The sequence below is a fragment of the Procambarus clarkii genome, chromosome 2 (assembly GCF_040958095.1).
Source record: "Procambarus clarkii isolate CNS0578487 chromosome 2, FALCON_Pclarkii_2.0, whole genome shotgun sequence".
NCBI lineage: Eukaryota > Metazoa > Arthropoda > Malacostraca > Decapoda > Cambaridae > Procambarus > Procambarus clarkii.
The window spans coordinates 48,232,734-48,244,687 of NC_091151.1; the positions used below are offsets into that span (position 1 = coordinate 48,232,734).

At 46.3% G+C, this 11,954-nt stretch overlaps 1 protein-coding gene across 1 annotated transcript; it reads right to left on the minus strand.

The window, feature by feature from the left end:
• Positions 1-6,609: 6,609 nt before the first annotated feature.
• On the minus strand, positions 6,610-10,193 carry LOC138366502 (collagen alpha-1(XV) chain-like). The gene is made up of 3 exons (XM_069327551.1): positions 10,179-10,193; positions 9,269-9,388; positions 6,610-7,881 (listed from the first exon to the last, which is right to left on the minus strand). Exons 1-3 carry the CDS (start codon positions 10,191-10,193, stop codon positions 6,610-6,612), a joined length of 1,407 nt encoding a protein of 468 aa, XP_069183652.1.
• Between the last annotated feature and the right edge of the window lie 1,761 nt (positions 10,194-11,954).

The following is an 11,954-nucleotide window of genomic DNA, read 5'->3' on the forward strand; positions in this document are numbered from 1 at the left end:
CTTCCCAGACTGCATCCTTCAGCCCGTCTTAGGATCAGACTGCATCCTTCAGCCCGTCTTAGGATCAGACTGCATCCTTCAGCCCGTCTTAGGATCAGACTGCATCCTTCAGCCCGTCTTAGGATCAGACTGCATCCTTCAGCCCGTCTTAGGATCAGAACTGAGTCATATGTTCCTTCTCCACCACACCTCCCTTCCCCCCACACCAACAAATGCCTCGCCCTCCCTTTTGTTCCTCTCTACCATTGCCCTGTCTCTCTCTCTCTCTCTCTCTCTCTCTCTCTCTCTCTCTCTCTCTCTCTCTCTCTCTCTCTCTCTCTCTCTCTCTCTCTCTCTCTCTCTTTCTCTCTTTCTCTCTCTCTCTCTCTCTCTCTCTCTCTCTCTCTCTCTCTCTCTCTCTCTCTCTCTCTCTCTCTCTCTCTCTCTCTCTCTCTCTCTCTCTCTCTCCCTCTCTCCCTCTCTCCCTCTCCCCCTCTCCCCCCCCTCTCCCCCCTCTCCCTCTCTCCCCCTCCCCCTTCACTTTCTCCTTCCCTTTTAAGTAAGATCCTTGTGTGGGAAACGATCGTGACTATGCTGTAGTGTGTGTTCTCAACTATTTGTGCATGCAAGGTCGAGCTTCAGCTCTTGAATCTCGCCTCTCCAACCGCTAGATGTCTCATAACTTTGCATTTGTTCGTGTTAAAGTCCAGCTGCCATATTTTAGAAAATATGTAGAGAGAGTTTGTAAGTTGTGTGTAAGAGTTTGCATATGTAAGCCTCACTATCCTGCAGTCCTGCTTTGTTCTGACCGTCACCAGTTTTTCGGGATTCGCCAACATAGTTATAATGTAGCCTGTTTTATCTAGCATACACTGGTATAAGGTAGCATACTTTATATACCTAGCATTGGTATAAAGTAGCCTATCTTCTTTACTATGTCGTTGACATATAGTAGAAAGAGAATGTGGTTTCAGATCGATCTTTTCTGTACTTTGTCTAATACCTCTAATCGCTAAGGTATTTCTTACTGGGATGCTGTGTCTCCTCCATGAGATGCTCTCTTCCAGATTAACCTGCCTCATTGTTGTGTTTGGTTAGCAGTCAGGTGGACGGCACGGTGTCGACCGCTCTCCACCAGTCCAGGAAGATGCAGTCTGCCAACCAGGAACAGCAGGGCTAGTAGGCTTCTCTTTCCTGAGCCCCATACTCTTGATTTCGAGGCGGGATTCATCTATGTTAAATGTTTGATGGGGCTCCTGGTGACTCTCCAGGACCTTGCAATGGATAGTTATTACTGAGGCGGAAGTGTAGTTTTGAGCCGCTCATCTCCCTGTTTTCCAGTATAAACGTACCACAGTGGTAGTTTGCCACACCTCTGGTGGGTCCTCCTCTTCCAGTGAGGAGTTAGAAGCTCTTGCAAGGGATCTTCACAAGGCTTCAGCTGCATCCTTTATTACTCTTTGAGATACCTTGTTAACGCCTCTAGCATTCATCAAATCAGAGTTACTCTATGCTCTTACCTCTTTTAGAGTTGTTTCTAATATGATCTCTCTGATTTAGGGCGCTCTTTTGTTTTAGGTGGTTGCTGAGGTTGCTGGTGGAGGGTATAGAAAGGCGATTTTGTTTGTTCTTGCTGTATTTGCATGTACAGTCACATTGTGGGTCCATGTTTTGATTAGTAGTCATACCCTGATATCTTCCGCCTTACCTCTTTGGATCTGTGGATAACGCTGAGCCTTAGGTGTCGAGTTTACGGTAGTTAGTAGTTGTTGTTTATGTCACTTACAATTCCTTGGTTCTTATATATATCGTGGTATAAATTTCTTCCATATATATATATATATATATATATATATATATATATATATATATATATATATATATATATATATATATATATTTTTGCCTTCAGTCTGTGTGTGTGTGTTTATGTTTTCCCTCTCTCTCTCTCTCTCTCTCTCTCTCTCTCTCTCTCTCTCTCTCTCTCTCTCTCTCTCTCTCTCTCTCTCTCTCTCTCTCTCTCTCTCTCTCTCTCTCTCTCTCTCTCTCTTTACACACACACACACCGGAGTCAATGCTGCAAACAACCGATGGCTCGAAAGGCGGGATTCAAGAGTCAATGCTCGATCCTGCAGGCACAAATAGGTGAATACACACACACACACACACACACACACACACACACACACACACACACACACACACACACACACACACACACACACACACACATGTACGTAATCTTCGTAATCTGCAGCAGGGACCGCAAAAGAGCCTTACAATCAGAACTCTCAGGTTAAACCCCACAAAACAGTGACAAGCTAAAACTACTTCAAAACAAAAGGTCGATCCCAAAAGCGAGCAGGACACCAAGGAAAAGAATTCTCTCAAAAACTATTTACAACAGAGACCAGCCGACTAAAGCCACCCTTTTCTTTTTTGTTAAGCTAGATACAAAAATGTATGTTTTTCTGCTACAGAGCCTTAGCACAAGTTGCTGTAAATATTTATATACTAAAGATGTAGCTAAATATTAAACAAAGTCTACTGTATATGAATAATGAACAAAAGCTGCTGCTTATGTATATATATATATATATATATATATATATATATATATATATATATATATATATTTGTAATGACATTTATATAATGACATTTTCAAATAAAGTTAGATAAATATACACACATGCCAAAAGAATAGGGGTCGTAGGAGAAGAAAATATCAAAGTGTTCAGTGAGGATCCACAAGATCTTCTCTGAGTACTCTTTATTTTCTTCTCCGAGGCTATGGGTCCCTACACTTGCACCAGAGGTGGTACCCCTTCTAGGCAAAATAAATATAAATATATATATATATATATATATATATATATATATATATATATATATATATATATATATATATATATATATATGTGTGTGTGTGTGTATATCACGAAAATAAACACGTGATTAAGAATGTGACAATGTCTATTATATATATATATATATATATATATATATATATATATATATATATATATATATATATATATATATATTTATATTTATATATATATAAAATGTATATACTTTTTATGTTCATACGTGAGGCAGCGCTCAGTGCGGCTGTGAAAAGTCATGTCTATATAACAATGAAATATTAATCTTGCGTATATATTTAACAAACCGTTTATTTTATACAAGCTTATTTTTTCACATGTCGCGCGTATTACTGTATTTATACACACATTGCGCATCAGCATTCAACATGTATATGTGCTTGTGTATGTGTATTACCCTCCCCAGCACATATTTTTTTTTATTGCTGGTGCAGACATAGACATGATACTCACACCTTTCCTCACCTGCCAGCTATACATCTGTCTATATACCTGTCAACCGCATGTTTGTCAGCTGAGACACCTGTTACCTCAGTCACGTCCTCTTAAGAAACTATCGTATTAAAGTGTCCTCATTCTAACCTGCCAGAGGACCCAAAACAGAAAACGGGATAATATGTCAATTTCGCAAGCCGCGAAAAGATAATCTTCGGCCACCTGTGAGGTGGTCTAAGGTATAGTTAGTGTACGTCAAAATGCGACGTTCTATTAGCAGGACGGGTTGCTAACCCACACCTGCTAAGACATTTGTCACCCCACATCTTCCTATTCATCTGTTAGTCACACTTACCTACATACTTGACACGCACACCAGTCAGCCACACGTGCTCACACAACTGTCAACTACACCCGTCTACACAGCTGTTGGCTACACCTGCACACACATCTGGCAGCCACACATACCTGCACACCTGTCAGCCATACCTGAAGGGGGAAATAGGGTAGGAGAATATGCATGGTTGTGAGGCAGCAAATGTCTATCTGAGGCAGAGGGGGGGGGGGAGTAGATGGTGGTGGTGACGGAGGGACTTAGAGGGAGAGAGGGAGAGAGGGAGAGAGAGAGAGAGGGAGAGAGGGAGGGAGGGAGGGAGGGAGGGAGGGAGGGAGGGAGGGAGGGAGGGAGGGAGGGAGGGAGGGAGAGAGGGAGAGAGAGAGGGAGAGAGAGAGAGAGAGAGAGAGAGAGAGAGAGAGAGAGAGAGAGAGAGAGTGAGAGAGTGAGAGAGTGAGAGAGTGAGAGTGAGAGTGAGAGTGAATGAGTGAGTGTGTGTGTGAGTGTGTGAGTGAGTGTCTTGGTAAGGAAAGAATGGTGGCCGTGAAGGAAGATGATCTTGGCTGGAATCCTGACTACTGGCCAAGATATTGCCCCGGTGTGGTTTAGGGACAATAGGGGAGGTGGAAGCCTGAGGGTGAATATGGTCGTTGTCTGACACTGGCTTCCGTCAGCCAATACACGGAGATGCAATACATTATACATTATACAACACGCCCACTCCGCACTCTTTGCACTCTGTGCCACCTCTTTGATTTTCTCTGACGCGTTTATTTGTCTTTTTCTTAGGTAAATTGTTTTGGCTTTTCAGTCTTGATTACAAAATTTCTGTATTTTTTGTAATATATTAAAAAAATTCATCTGCTTTTGCATTTTCTAGTTGTTATTGTTTGATGTTTATTATGTTTCTTTGATGTATTATAATGAGGGCCCAGAAGTTAACCAAATCTAACTCCGGAGGCATATACTATAGTACAAAGTCAACGGCATATTGTAAATAGGCGAACAACCTTCATATCCTGTGCATCACATACATGAGACAAGTCCTAGAATATGCAGCCCTTTATTTGAGCACCCATTTCAAAAGTCACATACGGAACTTGGAAAGATACAGAGGTTTACAACAATAAATGAGATTGGGCAGGAAGAAAAGTTGAAACAGTTGGATTTAACGAAGCTAGAGAGTAGACGTGATAAGGTCGTGTAAAATACTAAGGGAAATTGACCGGACGTAAAGAAATTCTTTTAGTATAGAGTAGTGGGAAAATAAATAGTTGAACGAGCAAGTAGTTGATGCCAATTCCATCCACAATTACAGAAAGCAGATAAGACATGAAAATCTTAGATCGGAGTCATTGTATTAGATGACAACCGGTTAGAAAGGCGGGATACAAGAGCAGAAGCTTGATCCTGGAAGTACAAATATGTGAGTGCGCACTCGTAGGCACACACACACATGATAGGGGGGACATGATCACCACATTCAAGATCCTCAAGGGAATCGACAGGGTTGATAAAGATAGGCTGTTTAACACAAGGGGAACACGCACTAGGGGACACAGGTGGAAACTGAGTGCCCAAATGAGCCACAGAGATATTAGAAAGAACTTTTTTAGTGTCAGAGTGGCTGACAAATGGAATGCATTAGGAAGTGATGTGGTGGAGGCTGACTCCATACACAGTTTCAAGTGTAGATATGATAGAGCCCATTAGGCTCAGGAACCTGTACACCTGTTGATTGACAGTTGAGAGGCGGGACCAAAGAGCCAGAGCTCAACCCCCGCAAGCACAACTAGGTGAGTACACACACACACACACACACACACACACACACACACACACACACACACACACACACACACACACACACACACACACACAAACACACACAGAATACTGGGTTCTGTATTCCATCTGTAGGCTTACCAAAAAAATAAAGTTTATCTAGCATTAAAATATGATTGTATTGCATGAAGGATAAAAGCGAATAAAAAAAGCAACATTTTTACATGTCGGAGCAGACACAGAACAGAGAGGACTTGTGATAAAATTTCTTTTACATAACATGACTCCTAATGCACAAAGAAATCACGTTAACATAATACCCGTATCAATGAGAAAATCAGTATGAGATTTGTGGAGGCTTCGAACCTATACACAGGGTGTTCAGGTTCAGTCCCAATTGCACTTGCCTTAATAATAATAATTATGGTAATAATTATTTCTTTAGTGATAATAATAATTATAATATTAAAAACAGTAACAAATTATCTTGATTATCATGACAATACAAAAATAATAAAACTGTATCTGTAAAATAGAATGTCTGTCTGTGTCTAAGGTTGAAGGCCAGATGCTTGAAGCTAGTCTCACCCAACGTTTGCAGATTGATCTTGGAGGGTATGGGAGTGTCATAGGCCAGGCGGGGTTGGCTCCGGTGCCAAACATTAAGATATATCAGCAAATAAACAGACCCCCCCCTCCTTTCCCTCGGTCAGCTTTTTTTGTCAAGTTTGAAGTAATGGTTGTGTTATCCGTAGACTTATTTAGCTGTTGCATTGCTTCACTATATACAATTTTCTGAGATGGTGGGGAAAGAGGGAAGGATAGTGGGTAGAGGAAAGTAGAAGAGTAGAAGAGAGGGTGGACGAATAGGGGGGAAGGGGAAGAGGTTAGAGGGGGATGTTGAGAGAGAGTGGAAAGGGAAGGAGAGGGGTATGCCAGGGAGAAGTGGAGGAGGAAAGAGGGAATTAGAAGGGGAAATGAAGGTAAGGGTGTAGAGAGATGAGACAGGGGGAGATTGTGAGAAAGGGAAAGAGGAGGAGAGAGAGAGACCCGGGGGCAGCCGGGTACCCCATCTAGTGATATATAATAAAGTAAATAATAATTCAACTGTTAACTGTAGTAAAAACAATAATGGGAATATAGTGCCATTGGTAATTATTAGTGAGAATATGCGCAAGTGTTTGTCAATCATCCCAGCTCTTTGGTTCTCTTAACTACAGGGTGGTTACTACTGTGAGGTGGACCTCCAAGGCTGCCACTCCTGTGAGGTGGACCTCCAAGGCTGCAACTCCTGTGAGGTGGACCTCCAAGGCTGCCACTCCTGTGAGGTGGACCTCCAAGGCTGCCACTCTTGTGAGGTGGACCTCCAAGGCTGCCACTCCTGTGAGGTGGGCCTCCAAGGCTGCCACTCCTGTGAGGTGGACCTCCAAGGCTGCCACTCTTGTGAGGTGGACCTCCAAGGCTGCCACTCTTGTGAGGTGGACCTCCAAGGCTGCCACTCTTGTGAGGTGGACTTCCAAGGCTGCCACTCTTGTGAGGTGGACCTCCAAGGCTGCCACTCTTGTGAGGTGGGCCTCCAAGGCTGCCACTCCTGTGAGGTGGACCTCCAAGGCTGCCACTCTTGTGAGGTGGGCCTCCAAGGCTGCCACTCCTGTGAGGTGGACCTCTAAGGCTGCCACTCTTGTGAGGTGGACCTCCAAGGCTGCCACTCTTGTGAGGTGGACCTCCAAGGCTGCCACTCTTGTGAGGTGGACCTCCAAGGCTGCCACTCTTGTGAGGTGGACCTCCAAGGCTGCCACTCTTGTGAGGTGGACCTCCAAGGCTGCCACTCTTGTGAGGTGGACCTCCAAGGCTGCCACTCTTGTGAGGTGGACCTCCAAGGCTGCCAGTCCTGAGGTGGACCTCCAAGGCTGCCACTCCTGTGAGGTGGGCCGCCAAGGCTGCCACTCTTGTGAGGTGGACCTCTAAGGCTGCCACTCCTGTGAGGTGGGCCGCCAAGGCTGCCACTCTTGTGAGGTGGACCTCCAAGGCTGCCACTCCTGTGAGGTGGACCTCCAAGGCTGCCACTCTTGTGAGGTGGACCTCCAAGGCTGCCACTCTTGTGAGGTGGACCTCCAAGGCTGCCACTCTTGTGAGGTGGACCTCCAAGGCTGCCACTCTTGTGAGGTGGACCTCCAAGGCTGCCACTCTTGTGAGGTGGACCTCCAAGGCTGCCACTCTTGTGAGGTGGACCTCCAAGGCTGCCACTCTTGTGAGGTGGACCTCCAAGGCTGCCACTCTTGTGAGGTGGACCTCCAAGGCTGCCACTCTTGTGAGGTGGACCTCCAAGGCTGCCAGTCCTGAGGTGGACCTCCAAGGCTGCCACTCCTGTGAGGTGGGCCTCCAAGGCTGCCACTCTTGTGAGGTGGACCTCTCTGTGAGAACTGCCGTCTTATGTGTTGCTCTCAGACCTTCGCTCCACTTGAAAATAATCAATCATTCTATTCCTTACTCCAACCGCCTGCGTTTGTCTGTCTGTCTGTTTTACAGCTTCTCTCTTCTCCTCTCTCTCTCTCTCCTCGCTCTCTCTCTCTCTCTCGTCCTCTCTCTCTCCCTCTCTCTCTCTCTCTCTCTCCTCTCTCTCCTCTCTCTCTCTCTCTCTCTCTCTCTCTCTCCTCTCCTCTCTCTCTCTCTCTCCTCTCCTCTCTCTCCCTCTTCCTCCCTCTCCTCTCTCTCTCTCTCTCTCTCTCTCTCTCTCTCTCTCTCTCTCTCCCCTCTCTCTCCCTCTCTCTCCCTCTCTCTCTCTCTCTCTCTCTCTCTCTCTCTCCCTCTCTCTCCCCTCTCCCTCACCCTCCCCTCTCTCTCTCTCTCCTCTCTCTCTCTCTCTCTCTCTCTCTCTCTCTCTCTCTCTCTCTCTCTCTCTCTCTCTCTCTCTCTCTCTCTCTCTCTCTCCTCTCTCTCTCTCTCTCTCTCTCTCTCTCTCTCTCTCTCTCTCTCTCTCTCTCTCTCTCTCTCTCTCTCTCTCTCTCTCTCTCTCTCTCTCTCTCCCTCTCTCTCTCCCTCCCCCCCACCAAACTCTCACACGCTTTCCTACCCTCCCCTCTCCCAACCACCCTTCATCCCCCGCACACACACACACACACACACACACACACACACACACACACACACACACACACACACACACACACACACACACACACACACACACACACACACTCCTATTCACTCAATCCAAAGCAAACAGAAGTAAACAAGAGAGCGAGGCTGGGACAGAGACGGCGGGGGCGACCAGAGGGAGAGAGCAAACACGGGTCTTTCTGCCGCATAATATATCACACTGAAGAGAGGAATTAGGGATAACTAGCAGGGCCTCGGCAGCATAATACCGACTACGCGACCAGCTATTCACAGCCCGACATGAATAGCAGGCCGGCTTGCCACCGGGACACGCTCGCCTCGCCTACTCCTGCAAGGCTATTTTGTTGCAAGAATTTTTTTTTAAATGGTGGTGGGGGGGAGAGGGGGTATATAGGGACTTCGGAAACCTTCGGTTCTTTTGGGTCGACGTTTTCCTTGGGGTGGGGTTATGTCGCCTTTGGCATTTTTGCACCCTCATTTTCCCCGTCTTCTCTTCTCTCTCTCTCTCTAACCCTCCTTCCCCGATCTCTCCCTTCTTCCCCTCCCACACCCTCTCCCTCCCTCCCTCCCACCGTCGTTTCTAATCTAAAACTACGTTCAATAACACAAACACAACTTTTGGCAAAGAGTTTCAACGTCGGGGAATTATAATCATGGTTCCCTCTCGCGCGCTGGTGTCTCACTCACTCACTAAAATACTCACTCACTCACTCGCACACTCACTCACCGGCTCGCACACTCGCTTACCCGCACACTCGCCAGCACACTCGCACTCTTGATAACGCCACAAACGTTCACAGCCACGTGAAAGAAACTCTTGTGCACATATTTCCGCCCCGGCCTCCCTCTGTAATTAATTAAGGGCATTTGAAAATTCTGTCCCTGATGCTAATTGCTTAATTGGTTGATGAAAATTTTTGGTTGACTGGAGTTGTTGGTTAACAGAGTTGTGTGTAGTTGTTCGTTGGGTAGCTGAATTGTTGTTTTGCTAAAATCAATTATTGGCTGATTGTGGGTGGTCAGTGGGGTTAGTTTGTTATTAGTTTAATTGGTTGTTGGTTGATCTAATTCGGTTGCGTTAGGTTGATTGGTTGCTGGGGTTTATTAGAGTTTTGAGTATATAATTGGCTGATAATCCGCATTCTCTGTAACAATAATTTGGATTACATTCATATTATATCTTCAGTTATTTAGCATTATGGGTAATTTTGTTTTTCTACGTCCGTGAGAATGGGGTTGTGTTGCGCGCCCTGGTGTGTTGTGAGATCACGGGCTCGTCACACTCAACACACGAGCCCAATTTGCTCAAGTAGTTTATTTAGCCGGGGAAAGGGGGGGGAGGAGGGGTTATATCACGTGCTGTGTCATGTCGGGGCTCCGTGGCACTCCTTGGCACAGTGGCTCTGTGCCAAGGTCCCCATTCTAGTCCCCTAGGTGTGTGTGGCAGAGGGGTGAAGGGTCGTGCGATGGGTCCTCAAGTACTGGACCCCCAATGATCTTTAAGCTAAGCCGTTTTGGCATAGTTCATTATAATTTGCCTATCATGCACCAGCCACAGTCGTCCAGCTGGGCCGTGGAAGGTGTTGCAGTCACTTGCAAGATTTGTGTCCATGAATGATTTTGAATTGAACTCTTACACATTTCTTGAACATTTGCGATTCAGTTACCTCTACTTTTTTGTAAACTTTTGTTTAAACTTTAAAGTTTTTGTAAACTACTACTTTTGATGGATTTTATTAGATAATATACTGATATGTGACTTCTACTTGCCCTGAGCTAAAGTGGTATAATGTGTTTAAATAAAGAAATATTTTTGTCTCTATAATTTACTGGCGACATTGATTGGTCTCTCCCTTGTGTGTACTCATCTAATTGATCTTGTGGTGATTGAACCCTTAGTATTTTGGTCCCACGCTTGCAACCTTCATACAGCCTTCAAACTCGGTTCACAGCTTCAAATGGGCCTGCCCAGTAGTTGTCATAGGTTCCAGAGCCTATTGGGCTGTCATGTCTACATTTGAAGGTGTGTATGTGTGAGTGAGAGAAAGAGAGAGAGAGAAAGAGAGAGAGAGAAAGAGAGAGAGAGAAAGAGAGAGAGATAAGTGCTTCTTGTAGTGTGTTGTAGAGTGCTTTGTTAAATATGCTGGAGTGCATGTCTCTCAAGGCGTGTGGAGGTGAAGTACGTCCCACAAGGGGTAGGTTCTTGAAGAGTGCGTCGCTCAAAGATGTTTAGTTTAGGCGTATGTTGCTGCTGAGTGTGTGACGTGCGCCCCTCATGAGTGCGTGACGTTCCAGTGCGCCTCTCATGAGTGCGGTATTCTTAGTTCACGAGTTCGTCGCTTGGGCGCATCCCTCAAAGAAGCATCGCTAGAAGAGTGCGTTGCGCTAATAAAACTTCAGTCTCTGGCGAGAGAGTGCGTTGAGGAGTGAGTTAGACTAAGTGTGTGGCACTAGAGACACCTCCCCCCCCCCCTCCTCCACACTACCCAGTGCCACCTGGCCCTCCGCCTGAGGGAGCAGCCTCGACAAAATCCGCCGGCGTGTTAAGCTGTCTGCGCCTGAACAAGCCCGGGTTTGAAGCGGATAAAACCGCAGTAAATAACAGTCCGGACAAGTAGGGGGGTCCAGGGAGGAGGGGGGGGGGGTTGGAGGTGTCAGAGGGGTCAGGGGGGTCATGGGACAGAGGGGATCATGGGACAGGGGGGAGCATGGGAGGGGTTCATGGGACAGGGGGAGCATGGGAGGGGATCATAGGACAGAGGGGAGCATGGGAGGAGATCGTGGGAGAGGGGGGAGCATGGGAGGGGATCATGGGACATGGGGGGAGCATGGGAGGAGAGGAATAACAATGTTGACACGTGGATATTTACCTCAGAGACCACGCCCCCCCCCCCTCTCCCCCCTTTTCTTGTTGTTACTACCTGCTTTCTCACCTGACGCCTTTATTAAGCACGCACGCGCGCGCGCGCGCGCGCACACACACACACACACACACACACACACACACACACACACACACACACACACACACACACACACACACACACACACACACACACACACACACCAGTTGATTGAGGGTTGACTGGCGGGACCAAAGAGCCAGAGCTCAACCCCCGCAAGCACAACTAGATGAGTACACACACAAAATATAGGGCCTACCGGCCGAGTGGACAGCGCTCGGGTTCCTTAGTCCTAAGGGCCGGGGTTCGAGTTCTTTCACCCTGGTGCATATTACACACTGATGAGCGCGGAGCATTTGGGTCCGCGAGCACAACTCTTCCTATCTCAACATCTCTCCTCTTCTTGCTTTATCACTCTATGCTAAAAACTATTTTTATCCGTTCGATGAATTAATATATTTTAGATATGCATGTGAAAAATATTTAGCTTTGACAAATTAGAGATTAAAA